This window comes from Elephas maximus, chromosome 2 (genome assembly GCF_024166365.1).
Source record: "Elephas maximus indicus isolate mEleMax1 chromosome 2, mEleMax1 primary haplotype, whole genome shotgun sequence".
Lineage (NCBI taxonomy): Eukaryota > Metazoa > Chordata > Mammalia > Proboscidea > Elephantidae > Elephas > Elephas maximus.
The window spans coordinates 228768153-228790055 of record NC_064820.1 but is presented as its reverse complement, the minus strand read 5'-3'; the positions used below and the strand labels follow the sequence as shown (position 1 = coordinate 228790055).

The 21903-nt window shown below is 51.0% G+C and overlaps 1 protein-coding gene and 1 non-coding gene across 4 annotated transcripts in view; both read right to left on the bottom strand.

Annotated features, from left to right (window-relative positions):
- Positions 1 to 13916: 13916 nt before the first annotated feature.
- TRPM2 (transient receptor potential cation channel subfamily M member 2) overlaps positions 13917 to 21903 on the bottom strand; it is a 102949-nt gene continuing 94962 nt past the window's right edge. For all 3 annotated transcript variants that reach the window (XM_049875006.1, XM_049875005.1, XM_049875008.1), the window contains 5 exons: positions 20187 to 20273; positions 18599 to 18704; positions 16892 to 16993; positions 15476 to 15592; positions 13917 to 14834 (listed from right to left, as the gene is read on the bottom strand). In XM_049875006.1, coding sequence (XP_049730963.1) covers positions 14709 to 14834; positions 15476 to 15592; positions 16892 to 16993; positions 18599 to 18704; positions 20187 to 20273 — 538 coding nt within the window. In that variant the 3' untranslated portion in view covers positions 13917 to 14708. The remainder of the gene's footprint in view (positions 14835 to 15475; positions 15593 to 16891; positions 16994 to 18598; positions 18705 to 20186; positions 20274 to 21903) is intronic.
- LOC126070749 (Z6 small nucleolar RNA) lies at positions 16954 to 16994 on the bottom strand. The gene has a single exon (XR_007516272.1). It is a non-coding gene; the product is annotated as a Z6 small nucleolar RNA (small nucleolar RNA).

Genomic DNA, 21903 nt, shown 5'->3' with positions numbered 1-21903 from the left:
CGGGGCCTGCGGGAGACTGGGGCGGGGCCTATGGGTGGGGAATGGCTGGGGAGGGGCCATCCTGTGTCCGCTGGAGAACGCACCCATCCTGTCCGCTGCAGAACGCGCACGGATCCTGCGGGAGGAATGGGAGCTGGACCTGTGGAACAGTGGGGCGGGGTTTGGGGAGAGGCGGGCAATTGGGGGAGGGGGGAGCTGTGGGGGGTGGCTGGAGGCGGAGTAGGGACGACTGAGGGCAAGGAGAGGCGGGATGTGCACTTATGGGGCGGGATGCGGGGAGAAGGGCGGGGACCGGGGTGGTACTTTCAGGTACTAGTGTTAGGGCTGTGGGCAGGGCTGTGGGCGGAGCAGGGGCTAGTGGGCGGGGCCTGGGCAGAAGGTGTGGCTGTGAGTGCAGAGTCCCGGCTCTGCCTTGGCAGTCCCCTTGCCCAGCTCCTGACCCAGTTCTACAAGGGCTGTGGGCGAACACCCTCCTGTCTGGTGTGTTGAAGCCCCAGAACTGGAGACCTTTGGATCAGCGCGAAGCCAGGCCTGGTACCCTGGGAGCCCCCAAAGTTGGGCGAGTAGGGTTATGTCTCTGCCCCACTGTTTCCCCTCCTGCTTCATGGCGCTTACTCCCCCACTCACGTCTTAGGGTCCCTGCGGGTGGGCACCCGGAGGAGGGCAGGGAATGGTGGGGGTGGGGGCATTTGAACTGGACCTGAGCGAGCCTTGTGGTTTTTTTAAGACAGCTTTTTTTTTTAATTGAGGTATAATTGAGATAAAAATTTGGTATTTTGATATTTGCCTACACCCTTGAAACCATCACCACAATCAAGATAATAAATATCCATCACCGAAAAGATTCCTCTTCATAACCCTTCCTCTCCCTGCTTCACCAGGTAAGCACTGATCTACTTTCTGTCATTATAGATTAGTTCCCATTTCCTGCAATTTTATATAAATGGAATCATATAGTATATACGTTTTTGTCAGGCTTCTTTTCACTTAGCATAATTAATTATTTTAAGATTTGCCTATGTTGTTGTGCTTATCAATAGTTTGTTCCTTTTACTGCTGAGTAGTATTCCATTGTATGGATATTCCACTGTTTGTTAATTCATTCACCCGTTGACAGACATTTAGGTAGTTTCCAGTTTTTTGACTATTACAAACAGAGCTGTTGTGAATGTTTGCGTACAAGTCTTTGTATGGGCATTGTTTATTCACCTAGGAGTGGACTGGCTGGATCATATTGAAACCATATGTTTACCTTCTTAAGAAGCTGATAAAGCAGTTGTAGAATTTTCCCTTCCCACCAATAATGTATGCCCCACATCCTCACCAATGCTTGGTGTGTGCAGGGCAGTGAATTGCTTTTATGTGGCCCTTCTAGCCATGGTCTTGTAACTCCCATGAAATGATTGACTGGGATATGCAAATAAAGTACCTGTGGCCTACCAAAGGCACTGGTCAGTTTTTCCACCCTGCTAGGCTTAAAAAAGAGCCAAACCCAAAGGTTGAGGGGGGACATCACTACCATCAAGAAGAGCCAGGAGCAGAGCACACACACACTTTGGACCTGGAGTCCCTGCGCTGAGAATCCTCTAGACCCAGAAGTCAGAGAGAACTGTAACAGTGGAGATGGCTCAAGACTTCAAGAAGTTCTTTATATATTCTGGATAAAAGTTCTTTATCAGATATATGATTTGTAAATATTCCCTCTGAGTCTTTAAATTGTCTTCTCACTCTCTTAACCATTTTTTTTAAATTAACTACAAGAGAAAAGTAATAGCTTTATAGTAGAGAAACCCAGCAGAAAGCACCTTAACTATGTGATCAAGGCTAATATCAGTGATAAGACAGATCAGTACCATGTGCCGTTTAACAGAATGGACCAAGAAGGGCACAACAGCACTTCCCTGGTTTTCTTGCCAAAAATGTGTAACCTCATTCCACTCCTGAGAAAACATCAGACACACCCAAACCGAAAGACGTTTTACAAAGTAACTGATCAATACTCTTCAAAAGTGTCAAAATCACAAAAGAGAAGACTGAGTAACTAACAGATTGGAAGACATTAAGGAGAAATAACAACTAAATGCAGTGTGGGATCCTGGAGCAGGCAAAGGCCGTTAGTGAAGAAAAAGCTGGTGAAATCCGAGTAAGGTCAGTAGTTTAGTTCACAGTATTTTTTTTTTTTTATATCAACAGTAATTTCCTGATTTTGATCATTTATGTTTAAGATGATGATTGATGTGATTGGGCTTGAATCTGTCATCTTGCTCTTTGTTTTCTATTTGTTCCATTTTTTTCCTCTTTTCCAGCTGCTTTTGGGGTTGTGTATTTTTTATTATTCCAATTTCTCTACTTGGTTGACTTCTTAGCTGTAATTCTTTGTTATATTATTTCAGCAGCTGTTCAGGGCTTGTTGTTATTGTTGTTGCTGTTAGCAGTCATCTAGTTGACCCTTGACGACTGACGACCCCATGCACAATGGAATGAAAAGCTCCTCAGCCCTGTGCCATCCCCATAGGGTTTTCACTGGCTGATTTTTCAGAAGTAGAGGGCCACATTTAAGATTTGTGCACATTATTTGTGCAGTTAGCTTAGCAGACAAAGATGGTTTAATCTCTTCAGGTGGGAGTGGGAAGGCTGGTTCTGTTGGCAGGAGTGATTGAATGGAATTTAGGGGTGCAGTGTCCCCAGCTTCCAGATTATCTGCCCATATGTCCCCATCCCACGTTTCAGGATCCCATTTCTTCCCAATCAGTGCCCTCACTGTAGCTTCAGACACCATTCGAGGTTGGGAATTCAGTTGACATTGTGATTCAGCCATTCCTAGGATAAGACCCTGGGTTTGGTTTTTGGCAACATCAGTTCTGTTACTATAAGGAATAAGGCTTTCTTTTAGGGCACAAGTGGCAACTCTGAGGTCTTTTATGCAGCCCTTGAGCTGCGAATCTGAAGCCCTGAGCTCAATCTCTTTTTTCCATCACTCTGTCTAGAAAAAGTAGGACCAACCAAGCAGCTTCTTTATACCTCTCATTCTGACAAAATCGTAGAAAAGTATCAAACATGCAATCACCCAGAGCCTCACCTCTCACTAATACCTGATCTACTGGTGGTGGTATTTTGCGTATTTCTATTGCCATCTCATGCCGTGGATTACAGCACCCTCTTCACTACTGGAGGCAGAGTCATCAGCACCTTTAAGACTGTTCAGACTTGAGAATCAATTTTGAAAACTCATCCTTTACGATTTTATTCCTGTATAACCACTCCCAGTACCCAATGTCTTAGCCTGGGTTCTCTAGAGAAGCAAAACCATGTATATACATGTCTATATATAGAAAGAGAGAGAGAGAAATGTATCTCAAGGAAATCGCTCATGCTGTTGTAGAAGCTGGCAGGTCACAAGCCCATGGATCAGGCATCAGGCTGGAGGCTACTCTTGACTTACGTAGCTGCAGGGGCTGATGAACCCAAAATTGGCAGGTCAGATGGCAGGCTGCTGGCTCATGGGCTGCAGAGGCTGACAAATCCCAATATCGGCGGGCAATACAGCAGGCTGCTGGCACAAGTCCCAAGAACTAGAGGTCAGAAGATGATGAGGCAACGGCAAGATCCAAAGCAAGCAAGCTAAGTTTGCCAGAAAGTCCATATATATACTGGATGCAGGCCACACCCCCTGTAATAGATTGAATTGTGTCCCCCAAAAAATATGTGTCAACTTGGTTAGGCCATGTGTGGTAGTCCTCCATTTTGTGATTTTCTATGTGTTATAAATCATAATCTCTGCCTGTGGTTAAAGAGGATTAGGGTGGGATGTAACACCCTTGCTCAGGTCATATCCCTGATCCAATGTAAAGGGAGTTTCCCCGGGGTGTTGCCTGTACCACTTTTTAATCTTACAAGAGATAAAAGGAAAAGGAAGTAAGCAGAGAGTTGGGGGACCTCATACCACCAAGAAATCAGCACCGGGAGCACAGTGCATCCTTTGGACCCAGGGTTCCTGTGCAGAGAAGCTCCTAGTCCAGGGGAAGATTGATGAGAAGGCCGACAGAGAAAGAAAACCTTCCCCTGGAGCTGATGCCCTGAATTTGGACTTTTAGCCTACTTTACTGAGAAGTAAACTTCTCTTTGTTAAAGCCATCTACTTGTCGTATTTCGGTTATAGCAGCACTGGATGACTGTGACTGTGACTGTGAGTATGACGAAGAAACTCCTTTTACAACTGATTGGCTGATCACATCAGATCACATCATGGAGAATGACTACATCATTACATAACTGCCAAATTCCGTCATTACATAACTGCCAAACCACTGAGAATCATGGTCCAGCCAAGGGGACACACAACCGTAACCATCACACACTGCAATACCAGGAGACAATACAGTGCAGTATAATGATTGTAGTTACTGCTATTAGCTGCCATCGAGTCAGCTCTGACTCACTGTGATCCCACACAACACAATAGAACAGTCTCTGATCTTGCACCATCCTCACGGACATTAGCATGCTCAAGTCCATTATTGCATCCACTATGTACTTTGAGTTCCTCCCAACCTAGGGGGCTCATCTTCCAGCACTATATTGGACAATGCTCTGTTGGGATCCACAGGGTTTTTACTGGCTGATTTTTGGAAGTGGATCTCCAGGCCTTTCTTCCTAGTTTGTCTTAGTCTGGTAGCTCTGCTGACACCTGTCCACTATGGATGACCCTGCTAGTATTTGAAATACCGGTCGCATAGCTTCCAGCATCACAGCAACATGCAAGCCACCACATTACGACAAACCGAAAGACTGGTGGGTATAATCATTATATCTGTTAATAATACTTTTTTGTTTATGTACTTATTAGCTTGTGAGTGCTGCCCTCCTGTGGAGTTGTGTGGGGAAGCATTTCCCTTTGGTCCTTTCAGTTCTGTGTGTGTTGCCTGCCTTAACTGGTGATGATATCAGAGGTGTCAGTGGGAGGCACTGGCCACAGGGCCCAATGGAGGGCCTCACGTAACTGTCCACTCTGGACGATGAACCTACTCTCAAAAAGAAAAAAAAAAATCCTTCTAGTGTCATCCTGGCTGTGTGGCCTGGCCACTTGAGTCACCCTTATTCCTATAATTGGGCTCCTGTTTATCCTCCAGGATAAACATCCATGGCCCCAGGGATGAAACATAGCTGACCTAACTGGTTACTTGCTTTCCCTTCTGGAAGGCTGTTTGATGAGGTGAGGCTGATACATCTCTCTGGGGATGCGCATGTGAGGGCACAGCTTCCGACATCCACAAGGGCTGGGATGAAATCAGGCCCAACGAATAAATCATGCTGGGGAGGCCACACCCTGCCATGGCCACGCTTAAAAAGACCAAAGGGTGGCCCGTGAGCCCAGCCCTTTCCTCGGAGCCTTGGGCCATTTATGTGAGTGTCAGCAGCCTTCTATCCTCCTCTGTGCTTGGCTCCCTGGAGCTGCCCTTCAGCCCCTGGAGCTGCCCTTCAGCCCCTGGAGCTGCCCCTCACCCAGACACAACGCTAGCGTGGCAGCCTGAGCAACTCCCAGGTGGAGGTGGGCAGAACTTGGGGAGCACGTGGAGAAGACAGAAAGCAGCATTAAAGGAGTGCTATGGCAACAGTTGATGCACTCAGCTACTAACCGAAAGTTTGGAGGGTCAAGTCCACCCAGAGGCACCTCAGAAGAAAGGCCTGGTGATCTACTTCACACACCAAAAAAAAGCAGCCTGAAAACCCTATGGGACACAGTTCTACTCTGGCACACACAGGGTCACCACGAGTTGGAGTCGATTCACTGGAAACTGGTCTGTCAGCTTCACGGAAACCTGCAAAGGCAAGGCCAGAGGAAAAACTGAACCCTCCAGAAAGCCCCAACTATAGGTGAACTGCCTTTTAACAAATGTGTTCCCAGTGGTTTGGGCCAGACTGAGCCTTCCCCTTTGCTCATCTGAACTCAGCCTGCATTCCTGGGTCTCTGCCTGATCTTGAAAAACCAAAAAAAAGTCGGTGATGCTTCCCCTCCTGGGCCCCCCAAGAGTCCTGAGTGGCCAGTTCGCTGTTTGGGCCCCGGCCCCTCCCAGTGTCTTCCCCAAAGGCCCCCTTCAACATCCTGGCAGAAGGCTACACCCCAATGGCCTTCACTTTCTTGGGTCCTAGGGCTCATCATGGGAACAGAAGTTCCACCCCATCTTCCAAGGGGACACATGCCTTCGCTTTATCTAGCTTTTCCCTCTGGGTTCCCAGGTTAATCTCCTTCGTGCACTCTCCTGGCGCCCCCACCCCCACCCCATCCCCCACTTCTCTCCTCTTCCTCTCACTCAGAGTTGTCCGAGTCCTCCTAATTCTGTTGACCTTGGTCAAGAAAAGATTTTTTAAAATATATTTACCATGTCCATTTGTCTTAGTTACCCAGTGTTGCTGTAACAGAAATATCATCAATGGGTGGCTTTAAAGAGCAGAATTTTAGTTCCTTATGGTTTATGGTTCTGGAGGCTAAAAGTCCGAATCAGAGTCTCGGCTATGTGGATTTCCTCCTCATCAGTAGTCACAGGCAAGTTCCTTGGCTCCTTAGCTTGTAGATGATCCTCACGTGGCATCTGTCTTCCCCCATGTGTCTATGTGTCTATTCTGCTCTTTATATGACTCAGAAATGATTAGGTTTAGAACCCACCCTACTCAGGTATGGTCTAACACAGCAAAGAAAACCCTACTTCCAAATGGGATCACATTCACAGGTATAGGAGCTAGGATTCCAACTCATATTTTAGGGGAACACAATTTAATCCATAACACCATTCTTTTTTTTTTCTATGTCATTAAATTCTGACTTTTCCCTTTTCTCAGCCCCTGAATTTATTATGTAGCTTTTTCTGAGCTTCTCAAGTTATTAACTTAGATCCTGTATTTTCAATCTTTATTTTCAAATAATTGCGCTCAAGTTTACACACGTTCCTCTTAAAACTCCTTAGCCATATCCTACAGGCTGTGATACATAACCCTGCGTCTTTTACTTCTAAATAGCTTGCTTCGCACAAAACCTAAGTGTTGACTTCAGCCAGAGGTCACTGGAAGGATGTGTCAGCAGAGGCCGGGACTGCCTCCCCCCTGGAATTCTGTGGAGAATCCCAGTTTTGATCAGGACGGCAATGTGCCCAACTCAAAGTCCTCGCTTCTCCCGGATCCTATGCAACTGAGAGTGGCCTGGTGACCCAGTGCTGGCCAGTGAGATGTAAGGTGAAAGTCACTGGGCAGGGTCTGCTCTCCCCTAGGGCACTGCCGTGCCCATCAGCCTGAGAACAGCAGGACGCGATGCCTCATATACAGGAGACCCCAGTCCTGAGGACGTAAGCCCTCTGAGAAAGGACAGAGAGGAAGAAGGGCTGCATCGCTGATCAGCTGTCCTGCCCTGGACCACTGCCTTGTCTGTGTGCTTTAAGCCAGTACTGGTCGGGGGACCATTACCTATAGCCAGAGCATGCCTGGATGAGGCAAGGCACCTGGAATGACTAAACGCCCTTCCTATCCTCTTACTCCCACATTCTGATGTTACTGTTCTGCGGCAGAGAGGTGGCCTCAATGATGGAGGTGCATTTGGGAATTGTTGAGACCGCTCCACGGCACAATGCACGGTCAGTTCTTGTGCGTGTCCCACGTACGTCTGAAACGATGTGTCTCCTCTGGACCTTTTGTTGTTGTTGTTGCTGTGTTGTTGCTGCTGCTAGGGCAGGGACAGGATCATGTATACACACACATACAGCTATTTTTTTGAGAGTTGGATGGATGAATGGATGGAGGGATGGATGAATGGGTGGAGGGATGAATGGGTGGATGGATGGGTGGGTAGGTGGGTGGGTTGGGTGGATGGACTGATGGACGGATGGACGGGTGGATGGATGGATAGATAGCTGCCATCAAGTCGGCTCTCAGTCATACCTTATGTACAACGCAACAAAATGTTGCCCAGTCCGACATCATCTTCATGATTCCTGGCATGTTTGAGTCCATCATTGCAGCTATTGTGCCAATCCATCTCACGGAGGGTCTTCCTCACCCTCAATAGCCTACTTCACCAAACACGATGTCCTTCGCTAGCAATCGATCCCTCTTGATGACGTGACAATGTTCTGTTGTGATCCAGAAGGTTTTCATTGGCTAAGTTTTGGAAGTAGATCACGAGGCTTTCTTCCTAGTCTGTCTTATTCTGGAAGCCACACTGAAAACTGTCTACCATGGGTGACCCTGCTGGTATTTGAAATACTGGTAGCATAGTTTCCAGCATCATAGCAACACACAAGCCACCACAGTATGACAAACTGACAGGTGGGTGGTGGTTTTTATACAGATATGTGTGTTGTACATGTTTATGTATATGTATATATACACACAACACACATACAGAATGACCTCAGTCTTTTTGGCTGTCTTATTCAAACTCTGTCATATTTTCTTTGTCTTCTTGACACTTTGATTTTTGAGAGAAGTCCTTGAAGACCTCAACTATTACTGTGAATTTGCTCATTTTTCCTTGCATTTCTATCAGTTTTACTTTATATATTTCAAAGTTATGGTGTTAGGTGGTTAATAGTTTGTGACAGCTATATCTTCTTGACGGATTTATATCTTTATCCAATTAAATATCCCTCTTCCCTATAGGGTCACTATGAGTCGGAGTCAACTTTTTTGTTTTTGTTTTCCTTAATTTTTTATAAGGACAAATTTATTTTAGACTTGAATTCTATTGGACTGCTATAAATATTTCCACACTTTTTCAGGGTATTTGCCTAATTCAGACTTCCTCGTTCCTATATTTTCAGCTAGTATGTGTTATTTTTGTTTTCCAAAAGAAACCACGCCCACTGCCGTGAAGCGGATTCCAACTCATAGCGCCTGTAGGGTTTCCAAGGCTGTAAATCTTCACAGAAGCAGACTGCCAAATCTTTCTCTCAAGGAGCAGCTGTGGGTTCAAACTGCCGACCTTTTGGTTTGCAGCCTAGCACTTTTACCACTGCGCTACCAGGGCTCCTATTTTTTGGGGGATGAGTCTCTTGTATATGGAAAATAGTAGGAATTTTTTGTTATTTTTATATACCAATATGAAAATCTCCTTATATATATATATTGTAATTACTGACTTATTGCATTAAGCAAATCTGCTGCAAAAGATCTCTTTAAAGTTTTAAAAAGCAAAGATGTCCCTTTGATGACTAAGGTGCACCTGACCCCAAGCCATGGACTTTTCAATTACTTCATATAGATGTAACAGCTGAACAAAGAAAAAGGAAGACAGAAGAAGAATCGGTGCATTTGACCTGGGGTGTCGGTGAAGAATACTGACTATGCGGTGGACTGCCAGAAAAACAAACAAATCAGTCTCAGAAGAAATACAAAGTGTTCCTTAGAAGCAAGGATGGTGAGCCTTTGTCTCACCTAGTGTGGACACATCACCAGGAAAGACCAATCACTAGAAAAGGACATCGTGGTTGGTAGAGGGTCAATAAAAATCAGGGAAACCCTCAATGGCATGGACTGATAAAGTAGCCCCAACAATGGACTCAAACACGAAGATACCCCAGGACCGGGCAGCATTTCGTTCTGTTTACATAAGGTTGCCATGATTCGGAGCCAACTCAGTGGCAGCGAGCAACAACGAATCAATGACATATTCTGACAATTTCTTACCATCCTATTTCATATAAACCATTTTTATTGATTTTTTCCCTTTGATTTTGTTGTTGTCCCACTTCATTCTTCAAGTGGTTTACAGTTATCCTATTTCTTCCCTCCTGCGGTCACCCTGCATGTGTAAGTCTCCGTTTTCCTCCCAGCATCTGTGGCTGGTCGGCATCTGTTCCTTCCTCCTGAGCAAGGTGAGAACTTCATGGACCTGTGACTGCCCTTCAGAAGCCTCCTCTGCCAACGCCCAGTGAGGCCATTCAGGGTTTGAACTCTAGGCTGATAGTAAATTCGGTTTACATTGTTTTTATGGTTTTTAGTTGCCATTGAGTCAGCTCCAACTTATGTATCACAGAAGTAAAAGTTGCCTGGTCCTGTATCGTCTTCATGATTGTTGGTATATTTGAGCCTCAACAATTGCAAGAGATAGCATACATTTTTTTTTTATTGTGCTTTAAGTGAAAGTTTACAAATCAAGTCGGTCTCTCATACAAAAACTTATATACACCTTGCTGTGTACTCCTAGTTGCTCTCCCCCTAATGAGACAGCCAGCACACTCCTCCTCTCTACTCTGTATTCCCTGCGTCCATTCAGCCAGCCCCTGTCCCCCTCTGCCCTCTCATCTCCCCTCCAGACAGGAGCTGCCCACATAGTCCCATGTGTCTACTTTAGCCAAGAAGCTCACTCCTCACCAGTATCGTTTTGAGACAGCATACATTTTAATGGTTTCTTTGCTTACCACAGAGCTTGGTTTTTACAGTTTGTGTGTGTTTTGAGACTTTTTTCCAGAAAGGACATGGGGGTAACACCCTTTCTGTGTTACATTTCTAAAATGTCTTTATTTTAGAATGGAATGCTAGTTTGGCTGGGTATATGATTCTAGATACAAAACCCAGCCTCCTTAGAACTCTGAAGACATTATTTTCTCTCATCTAGTATTGCTCTGAGGAAGCCCAGAGTTGGTTTGTTTTTGTTTCTTTTCAGGGAACCTGGTTTTTGTTTTGTTTTGTTTTGTTTTTTAATTATGTTGGTTTTTAAGATTTTCCTTTTACTCTTGTTGTTCTAAAATTTCATGAAGACATATCTAGGATTTTTCTTTTTTTTTTTAATTGAATTTCACAGGCCAGATTTGTTTCTCCTGAAGTTCTGATAAGTTTTTCATGCATTGAGAGTCTGTTTTATAACAGTGGTTCCAGACACTGGGGAAAACGACAGCAAGCAGGTAAAGCCCTGCCCAGCCCCCACTCATTCTATATTCTGTACTTTGAGACCCAACTTCTGTGCCACCTCATTCAAGAAACCTCCACGGATTCCTCTGCTAGAAAGGTCACTCTCCTCGCCTACCTCTGACCCCAGTGGAGGCTCCCAGCCTGTCAGTCATCACTTCCCAGGTTGTGAGGCCCTTGGGGGCAGGGAGTGGATACTCACAGCTGTATCCCACAAACCTTGACCACCAGGGCCTAGACAGCGCTGGGCAACAAGGTGATACTGAATGAATCAGTGAGCCTTGTGCCTGACTGACTCAAAAATAAATAGTTTTTAATTTATTCCATCTGCCCCCCTTTAGGTTCTAAGATGACTTACTGGGGCTGCTACAGGGCAGGGACCCAGTTGGAGTCCTGGATTCACTGATTCCTGCCAACGGACTAAGTAGACACAGCCTTGAGCCCCAGATCCCTTGTCTACAGAGTGGGGTGACAATACTGCCCTCATGAGAGGGAGCTGCTGGTATGTGGCTGAGCCCAGAGTAAGCACCTACAGATAAGACTTGGGCCCATCCATGCAGCTGAGGGAGATGGCCAGACCCAACCCCCACCACCACCTGGTACCCAACCTGCCACCCCGCCTGGGCCCTGCCCCAACCTGATTGGTCTGACACAGCACCCGGACATGTGCCCTACCACCTGGTGCCCTGACCCTTCACCTACCCCCTGACCCACCCTCTCCACACAGCACCCTGATCCAGCCTCACTGACCCAGCACGCTGATCTGCCCTGATCTGGCACACCAACCCACCACCTTGACTCTTCACCCTGACCTAGTGCCCTACCCCAGCACCCCAACCCCCCACCTGACACACCACCCTGACCCCCCCCAATCTGCCCCCTCCCACCCAGGCTCCTGATCTGGCCCCATTGGCCTCGCCGACCCAGTGTTCAGTCACAGTGCCCTGACCTAGAACCCTACCCAGTGCCCAACCCAGCACCCCAACCTGGCGCCCTGACCCAGCTCACCCTGAGCCAGTGTTCAGACACAGCATCCCAGCCTGCCATCCCAACCCGGAGGCCCAAGCTGGTGCCCCAACCCAGCTTTCAGTAGCCCTGGGTTGAGAAGTAGCTTCTTCCTTGGGGGGGATGCGGGGGCTACATGGCCTCCCCTGGCCACCTCCCCTGGTCTGACTTCCCTAACACAGCCCCACCCCTCACCTCCTCCTCCAGCACAGATGTTTCTAGAGCATCTGTGGGACCCCACAGACCCAGACAAGAGAGACAGGACTCTTGAGGCAGGAGCTCAGTCCAGAGGGCGGCCCTCCCTGTGACACTGAGTGTGACAGGTGCTGGGCTGAGGTTTGGACCGGGACCCAAGGTTACGGGTGGGCCCCGACCTGGACCAGGATGGGTGGAACCGCGTGAGGCAGAACATGCCCCACAGTCAAACCACTGTCCCAATTGCCTGGGGTGCCAAGGGGTGCTGATGAGAAGTGCAGACCCAGGGCCACCCCTAGACCCTTGAGTCAGAACCTTGCCATTTCCAACCAGCTCCCAGTTGGCTCTTGTCCTCAAAACTCAGTGAAGGGAATGGGGGAGGGTAAGTGACCAGCTGTATATCTGGGAAGCTGGTAGTGGGCAGGAACAGTGGATGGAGAGCTCTAGTTCAAGTGGAAGACTACAGCCCTGGGGGGTGGGGCCTGGTGACCACACAGCTCCTGAGCACCTGCAGGGGAGCATCAGGATCTCTGGGTCAGGTAGCTTTAGGGGCATATGAGGCTGCCCAAGACTCTGGCAGGTGGCCCATGGGCAATGCTGGATGCCAGGTCAGGAAAACTTAAGAAGAGGCAGCCAGCACAGTGAGAGGGGTGAGTCAGAGCAAAAATCATGAGTTACACCTGAAGGGTATGCACGGGAACCTCCCACAGGACCGCCCATGGGGACGACGAGCACCCACAGGGAATGCCCACAGAGACACCCACAGGAACTGCCCATGGGGAAGCCCAATGTCCACGGGGAAAGCCCATAGAGACACCACAGAAACGGCCCAGGGGACTGCCCATGGGGATGCCCAACACCCATAGGGAATGCCCACAGAGACGCCAGTGGGGACTGCCCAGGGGACCACCCATGGGGATGCCCAACATCTACAGGGAATGGCCACAGAAATGCCCACAGGGACTGCCCAGGTGACAGCCCATGGGGACACCCAATGCCCACAGATACACCCACAGGGACCACCCATGGGGATGCCCAACACCCACAGGAGATGCCCACAAAGAATGACCAGGGCACCACCCATGGGGACACCCAACACCCACAGGGACTGCCCATGGGGATGCCCAGTGCCCACAGGGAACGCCCACAGAGATGCCTATGGGGACTGCCCACAGGACCACACATGGGGACTTCTAATGCCCACAGGGAACGCCCACAGAGACACCACAGAAACTACCCAGGGAACTGCCCATGGGGATGCCCAATGCCCATAGGGAACGCCCACAGAGATGCCCATGGGGACTGCCCAGGTGACCACCCATGGGGACACCCAACACCTACAGATACACCCACAGGGGCCACCCATGGGGATGCCCAACACCCACAGGAAACACCCACAGAGACGCCCACAAGGAATGACCAGGGCACCACCCATGGAGACACCCAACACCCACAGGGACTGCCCATGGGGATGCCCAATGCTCACAAGGAATGCCCACAGAGATGCCTACGGGGACTGCCCACAGGACCACCCATAGAGACTCCCAATACCCACAGGAAATGCCCACAGACATCCAAGGGACTGCCCAGGGAACTACTCAAGGGGACACCCAACACCCATGGGAATGCCCACAGGGAAGGCCCACAGAGTCGCCCATGGGGAATGCCCACAGGACTGCCCGCTGGTCACAGAAGCTCAGCCTCTGGCAGGAAATAGGTTTGGGGGCCCAGACAGCACCCCTTGGGCCCCAAGCCCTGTGCTGTAAGCACCCTCCCCACCACGTGCATACATCTTTGGGGAAGCACAGAGGGCTGGACAGGCAGCAAGAGAGCCAATTTAATGTTGGGTCCTTGAAACATTCCCCATCCCATTGGCTCCTGGTGGGAATGCTTAGATGTGTCCCTGACACCAAAATCAAGCTGGCCAGCCACCATCCCCTTGACAGAGCTGAGAGGGAAGGAGGAGGCCTGAGGGCCGTGCGGGAGGGCCTGGCAGAGTCAAGCTTGCCTCTCTGTTGCATGTTGGGTCTGCCGGCTCCTGTCTGAGGCTTGCTCACCTGCCCATGCCTCCCAGAACACGGATGCCTCATGTTGAGAAACACAGCAGAGACTTCCCTGCAACTTTGAGGCAGGCCAGGCTGGGTAACATCTCCTGCCTGCCTGCCCTGCAGAGGCTCACCTGGCAGCCAGGTTGGGGAGCCGTAGCAAGCACACACTGCCCAGCCCCAGCCAGGGACAACATCCCAGGTCCTCACAGGCCAGGTGAAAGAGGAGGAAACCTGGGCTGCGGCCTATGATGGAGATACTCCTTGAGAAGATAAGACTAGGAAGTGAACTGACTTCGGCCCAGCCAGTGACTGGCCAACACCCAGCTGGTGTGGTCCTGGTGCCCCTCAACTCTGGGTAACTGCTGGGTGCCAGAGCCAGGCCCATCCCCCTCCCTTGGGTCTGCCTCTTGAGGTGCCTTGATACTTCCTCAGTTCAGGAGCCATTGACTAGCCAACTCGAGGTGACCACAAGGGGTGCCAGGACCCACCCACGCAGGGCCGAGATCCGGGGGTGAGCCCAGCATCAACCAGCAGGCCTTGCTGCCAGCCGCAGCCACATAGTCCCGGTCAGTAGTATGCTCCAAACAGAGTGGCCACCTTCTGGAGGATGGTCTTGTGGTTGGCATACAGCGGGATGCACCTGTCCACCACCTGCCAGCGGAAGGACACCTCGGGGTCGTGGGAGTGCAGGTGCTGGAAAGACAAGGGAGGTCTGACCTACTGCCCACCCGATGCTGCTGCTGCCCACCTCACCACCCCCACCGTCCTTTGCTAAAGCTCTGAGAACATCTACTTCAGGTATGAATCGGCTAACACCTGCAAAGCACCTGTGCGTCCTTGAAGGCAGAGAGAGGCAGACGCAGCCTTTCTCTGAGCACCCTGCCCTGTCCATAGAGCCTGGGCTTTGTTCCAGGGACTTTTCCATTCCAGTTCTGGGTTAGGGGTATGGAAGGTTAGTCTAGGTAGATGGGACGACTATCTCCTTAAAGGTGTCTATAGACCAGGAGCAGGGAAGCCTTGCCAGCACCCCCAGACATGACCCAGAAGGCCTTCCCAGGAGGCTCTGGGGTCACAGGGATGCACAGGACCCTAGCAGTCACCCCAGCCCTGACTCGGCTCTGACCCCCAGGTCCTGCTGATTTCTGGCTTCTCCCTCCTCCCCCTCCCCTAGTGACAGGGGCCCAGTACCTTCTGGAAAAGACTCTGACCCCCTGCAGCCTTCACTCTGGTCCTGGGCAGATCAGATCCTTCCCCTGGAAGCCCTGAGGCATCTCTAGAGCAAGCTAGGACCCCGTGCCCCCCTGCCCCTCGGAGCTGCATCCCCAGCCCCGTACAGAGTTCAGCTGCTTCAGGTCCACATCATTCTGGTCCTGGAAGTGGATGCTGATAGCCACTGTCTCGATCCAGGCATTGTCCGTGTTCCTCGGGTCATCCACGTAACCTTTGTACACCTGGAAGGTGGAGCAGGGATGAGGCAGTCTGCCAGGATGCCCCCAGCCCGCCCGGCCCACCACAAGGGGCTGCAGGTCTAGAAAGGGGCCTCCATGTCCCTCTGCTGCATCCCACCCCCAGGACGTGGCCCCACACCCACGCCTGGCTCCCTCAGCCTGTCTCGAAGCCCTCCCTCTTACTGCCCAGCCCAGCCCACCCAGGCTTTCCCACTGAGATTCCTTAGACCGGCATGTCACAGGGGCTGTCACTCCTGACTCCTGTGACAGCCAAGGCCTTCGGAGGCGAGCCTCAACCTGACTGTCCTCAAAGCACTTCCAGAGCTCTTTGAGGGATTAAAAAGAGATGGAGGTGTCCCTGAGGCACCATACAGGGTAAACCACGAGAAATTGCTGGGCTTGTAGATCAAAAACGTCAACTAGCAGCAATGTTGTGATTTAGCTTAATACACGACAACTGAAATGTCCACTAGAGGACTGTTCAAATGAATCATGATACAGCCATGCTACAAAACACCATCTAATCGTTAAAAAGAATGAGGTACATTAGTTAATACCACCGTAAACTGGGTGGAAAAGCAAATCATGAGAAAATACGCACAGTATAATCTGTTTTGGTTAAGAGCATGTGTGCATATTTGTGGGTCGAGGGAGCCAGTGCTGAGCTCATAGAGACATCGCCAGAGTGCTGTGGGCAGCCCCGCCATGTGCGCTGGAGGGGTAGGTGTGAAGTGGGCCAGGCGCCTTCATTGCAGTCTGCCCGTCTGTATTTCTCAGTTTGTGACAGGAAATGCCTATTATTTCCGCAACTAAGAAAGCGTTCAATGAAAAGAAAAGGCCTCTGCAGAAGGGCAGATGCACTGGGAGCATCTGGCCATCCCTGGGCTCAGCTGTGCAACCCCTTCCAGCCCAGGTGCCCCACACTTCTACCTGGGAGGTGGGCTGGTTGCAGACACCCGTGGGGCCCTGCAGTGCAGGATCTGAGCCCAGGATTTTGGGCAAGAGTGGGTGTTGGAGGACGGGCTGTCTGCACTGCCCTTGGAGGGACCGGGACATGCAGGATTCTCCCCACCAGGGGGCCTCTCTCTCTCTCCCTGCATTCACACCCTGAGGAGCCTATTCACACCCTGGTGTGAGAGCAGGACCCTGGTGTCCAGGTGAGAGCAGCCCAAATCACAGCCTGTCCCAGGGATGGAGAGGGAGGGCGAGCTGCCTAGTCCCATGCCCTGGTCCAGGTTCTTCCCCCGCTCTCAGGAGCTGCAGGCTGTGGACTATGGGGAGCAGAGAACAGTGGCGCCCTACCTCTACCCCTTGCTTCAACAGGCTCTCGAAGGACGGCCAGAACTCCTGCTGCAGGACACACTTCAGCTTCCGGGGCAGCGTCTCCCCTGGTTCCCGGGAGCCCTGAGTAGAGGGGCAGAGACAAGTCAGCCATGCTTGGCCCTGCCCCACCTGCATCCGTCCCAGCCTGCATCCACCTGGTCCACATGCACCCTGGTTCGAATCCACCTTGGCCTTCATCTACTCCAGCCGGTGTCCACCCTGACCTGCTGTCAAGGCCCTAGGACCCATCTCTGCTGGCACTGTTTCCAGAGAAGTGATCCAAGGACCACCTCCCCACACCCACCTCTGCCTGGCAGGCTGGCTGCTTCATATTTCCTCCTCATTCCCCATCCCTCTTGCCGTGCCACATGCTGGGCCTTTGGCCACCTGCCCATGTACAGGCACCCAGCACCCCACCATCTACAGAACGCCAGTTGTTACTCTGAGTCCCTGCAGCGTTCCTGAGTTTCTGGAGGGCCTCAGAGTCCCCAGTCACAACTCAGGCCACCTAGGCCTCCTGGGACTTCTGCTCCCGGCCCTCCCCAGCCTCTCTCCCCACTGCACATATACGCAGGCCCTCTGAGGCCTGTGCACACTCATAGTGAAGACCCTGGCGCCCAACCCAGAACAGACAGGAGCCCAGCTCAGAACATGTGTGAACAGGAATGAGGTAGCCAGAATGCAGGGAGTGGGGGACGGCACTCCCACGTGGTCCACGTGCAGGAGGGGAGCCCCAGGGGAGAGGGGCTGTGGCCAAGGGCTCAGGAAGGCCCTCCCTCGGCTGGCAGGGGCAGGTGTCATGTCTGCAGACACCAGGTGCTGCCCAGGGCAGATGAATGGACAGACGAACAGACAGATGGACGGCAGTGGCTGGGCATCACCCTGCATCTCATCTAGCCCATGTCTACCCCACTGATGTGTCCCAGCCCCATGGCACAGGCGCCTGGTGTTGGGTGACCACCACGGCTCTCAGCAGGATTGTGGTAGAGCCCAAGCTCCCAGAACAGGCGCAGAGAAGATGCCTCCCCTCAGGGCTGCATCCCAGACTCAGACCACTGGGCCATCCGTCAGACCGCGGACAACCTGTGCTGACTCTTCAGTAAAGATCTGCCTGGCAGGGTGCAGGTGTGATCTGGGGACAAAGCATCAGCAGTTCGGGGTCACTGTTGACAGGAACAACCCAGAACCTTCCCTGGCCTGATTCTGCTGTCTCCATAAGGACTCTTGGGCCATACTCTGGCCCTCTGTCCCACACCCTACCCCACCCCATGCCCTGGAAATGCCCTCTTGTCTCCAGGGTTCAGCCCAGGCCCCAGTGGTGGAGGGGGAGAAGGTGTGTGTCTGGTGCCCAGGACCCCTGGGGAGGGCCCTGCCTCTGCCCTGGACTTTTGGGCTCCTCCTGGGTACCCATTCCGCCTCCACTAGGCGTGCGTGGTATGCAACAGGTGCTCAGTAAGTCCTTATTCTCCAAAAAGCAAGGGAAAAAGGAATCTGGACCTCCGTTTTCTCAAGTGTAAGATGAGGAGCTGGAAGGGAAGCACTGGCTGTCCAGAATCCAGCACGAGGCAGGGGGTGTCTCAGCGTTCCCACGGTGTGGGGGGGCCGTCCTGCCGTAGGGGGTGGAGTGGACGAGGGACCAGACAAACTGACCAGGGGTGGGGAGCAGCTGGGCTGGCAGCGACTCACCCCCGGCAGCGCCCAGTGCTCTGACAGCGAGTGCTTGATCACCAGCACCTCCAGGATCTTCTTGATGCCCTTCCTGCAGACGGCCCCGTCCTGGTTCCGTCGCCACCTGCAGGCGAGAAAGGTTCACCCCCTCCCTCTACGGAATCTCTGACGGCACCTCCACCCCCACCTGCACCAGGAGATGTCAAGGCCAGGGCCCGACCCCACCTCCACCAGCACCCTGCCTTCCCTGGGGGGGGGCTATTAGTTAGACAGCCACCCTTATTGGCTCAATCCTTTTTTCTCTTTTCAGGACCCCAGTCCCAGGGAAGGACTGAGAAAAAGCCACTTAGGCAATGTCCCTCCCACTCCCCTAAACTGCTGGTGGCATTAGAAAGTGATCCAGCCCTTTTGGAGACTTTTTTTAATCAAAAGTCTTAAAGAAGCACTTGCCCTCTGACCCACTATCCTACTTCTATGACCTTATGAAGATGCAGGTGTGAGCCCACAGCATCGTGTGGCCTGGGCCAGCAGGCACTCCAGGCAGCCCCTCAAGGATGGAACTCATGTCTGCACCCAGCAGGGAGGCAGCAGGATGAGGGTTGAGAGGGATGTGCGGGTGGCAAGGGAACTAAAGGGTGTGTGTGTGCCTGTGTGTGTGTGTAGGTGGGTGTGTGGATAAGTATGTGTATGTGTGCACGCATGTATGTGTATGGGTGTGGATTTGCCTGTGTATGTGGGATACATGTGGGTGCGTACACAGAATATGTATGTGTGTATATGTATGTGTTTGTGTGAATGTGTGTTTGTGTGTACATGTAGGTGTGTGTATATGTATGTGAATGTGTGGAAACATTTGTGGATGTGTGTGTGTCCATGTGGGTGTATGCATGTACACACGTGTACATATGTGTATGGCTGTGTGTATATATGTGGATGTGTGTGTGTCCATGTGGGTGTATGCATGCACACGTATGTATGTATGTGTATGGCTGTGTGTATATATGTGCATGTGTGTGTGTCCATGTGGGTGTATGCATGCACATGTGTGTATGTATGTGTATGGCTGTGTGTATATATGTGGATGTGTGTGTGTCCACGTGGGTGTGTGCATGCACACGTGTGTACGTATGTGTATGGCTGTGTGTATATATGTGCGTACATGTGTGTCCATGTGGGTGTATGCATGCGCATGTGTGTATGTATGTGTATGGCTGTGTGTATATATGTGGATGTGAATGTGGATGTGTGTGTACCTCCTGGAAGGATAAATTCCAAAATACTAGCATAGCTAGACTGTGGGTTTCTTTAAATTTTCTCCTTTAAATTTTTTTTTTTTTGTATGTTCTGTAATTTCATCTTTGGTCATGGGTCAGACCTCATCCCGGGCTCTCCAGGGGGCACTGAGAGGGCAATTCCTGCACTGGGCACACATCTTGGGTGCTGATTTGTAGGGTGGACCTGTGGGTGAATGTGGACAAACTCTGACACAGAGGTGAGAATGTCCACCCCCCCCCACCTGCCTGGGAGAAAGCCTGGGCCTGACCCTTGTTATAGTCCCCTGCTGGGAGGCCCGAGAGGTGCCTGGTGCCGGCTGGTGGGGACTCACCTGGTGACGACCGGGTGCAGTGCATGGTTGGGTCCGAAGCAGCGGAGGCTCCCACGCCCACGCAGCCCCGTGCGGCCCATGGGGTTTCTGGGTGGAAAAGGGTTGGCTTAGCCCACCTCCACTGAGGGAGAATAGGCTGGGCAGGGAGGGCAGGCCAGAAGGGATGGTGGGCCTGGGCAGGCCTGAGCTCTGGGGGACTGTGGCTGGAGACAGTGGGCTTGGTGAGCTCTGAATTATCAGAACTCAAGCAAATGCCTCAGCAGGAAACAAAGAGGGAGGCACTGGGTGGGGGTCCCTGCCAGGAGCCCCCAGGCCCCTCAGAGTCCCTCAACACAGCCTGGCTACGATCCTGTGTTACTACGTGGGACCACCACTGGGCAAATCTGAGTTCCTGGGTTTCCAAAGGCTGCGGCCTGGGCCTCCAGATTCTACCAGGTTGGTTGGAAATGGAAGGGGTCTCCTGGAAGCAACTGATGGGGGGTTGAAATAGCCATCCCCTCCCACAGAGCATGGACGGCACATGTCTATGTCTGAAGGCTTTAGATGTGTGTGAGCTACCTCCACTCTGTCAGCCTGGTGAGAGGCTGCACAGCGGCAGAGGCCAAATGCCCAGAGACCCCGCACCTGACCATATGGCCACAAGTGGTGATCTCCAGGTTTGCACCCAGTGTGGGAGGGCCTTGTCCTGTACCCTGAGCGTAGGGCACTAACCATGGGTGACAGAAGAGACCCCAGATGTTTCCTCAATTGGGGCTGGGGACCCAACTCCTTTCTTACCACCAGGTCCTATTAAAAATACAAAATTGTGGGTAGGGCTCGTGTGAAGTGAACACTAAGGCAAGAGGAAGAAACTCATCAGTGATATTAATGATGTGGAACCTCCACCTCAAACATCTGTCCATTCTCTGACCCCCTTCCCAGCCCCAGCCCCTCATGCCTCACGCTGACCACTCCTCCCCACCAGGACTTCCAGCCCAGTGACCCTGCCCACTCACTGCACCGTCCTCACAGTCTCAGCTCCATGGCCCCCCACCATGATCACCTCGCCCCCACACTTAATGTCACTCATTGCCTGGCAAACCCATCCCTAGGGCACATCTAAAAGCAAGCTCAGCCTTCCAGTTTATGATGGTAGAGTGAAGCCAGACCCTAAAACCTCCCTTTCATAAAATCTAATAAAACAAACCAGCAAGTGGTAGAAGCCAGTAATACTCCACCAGAGCCTTTTATGCAGAAATGGAAAAGCTGATCCTTAAATTCCACATGGATTTGCAAAGGGCCCTGAACAGCTGAAATAATCTTGAAAAAGAACAAAATGGGAGAACTCACACTTCCCAATTTCAAAATGTACTATGAAGCACAGTAATTATAGTATGTTTGGGTACTGGTATAAGGATAGACATATAGACCAGTGCTAAGTCCATTCAATGGGGAAAGAATAGTCTTTTTAACAAATGGTGGAAGGGCACCTGGATTTCCACTTGTAGAAGAATGAAGTTGGCCCTTACTCCACACCATATATTACAATTAACTCAAAATGCATCAGTGACATAAATATAAGAGAAAAAACCACAAAACTCTTGGAAGAAAGCATGGGGTAAATCTTGAATACGGCAATGGATTTTTAGATACAACACCAAAAGCACAAGTAACAAAAGAAAAAATAGATAAATTGGACTTCATCAAAATTTAAAAAAAAAAAAAAGCTTTTGGGCAT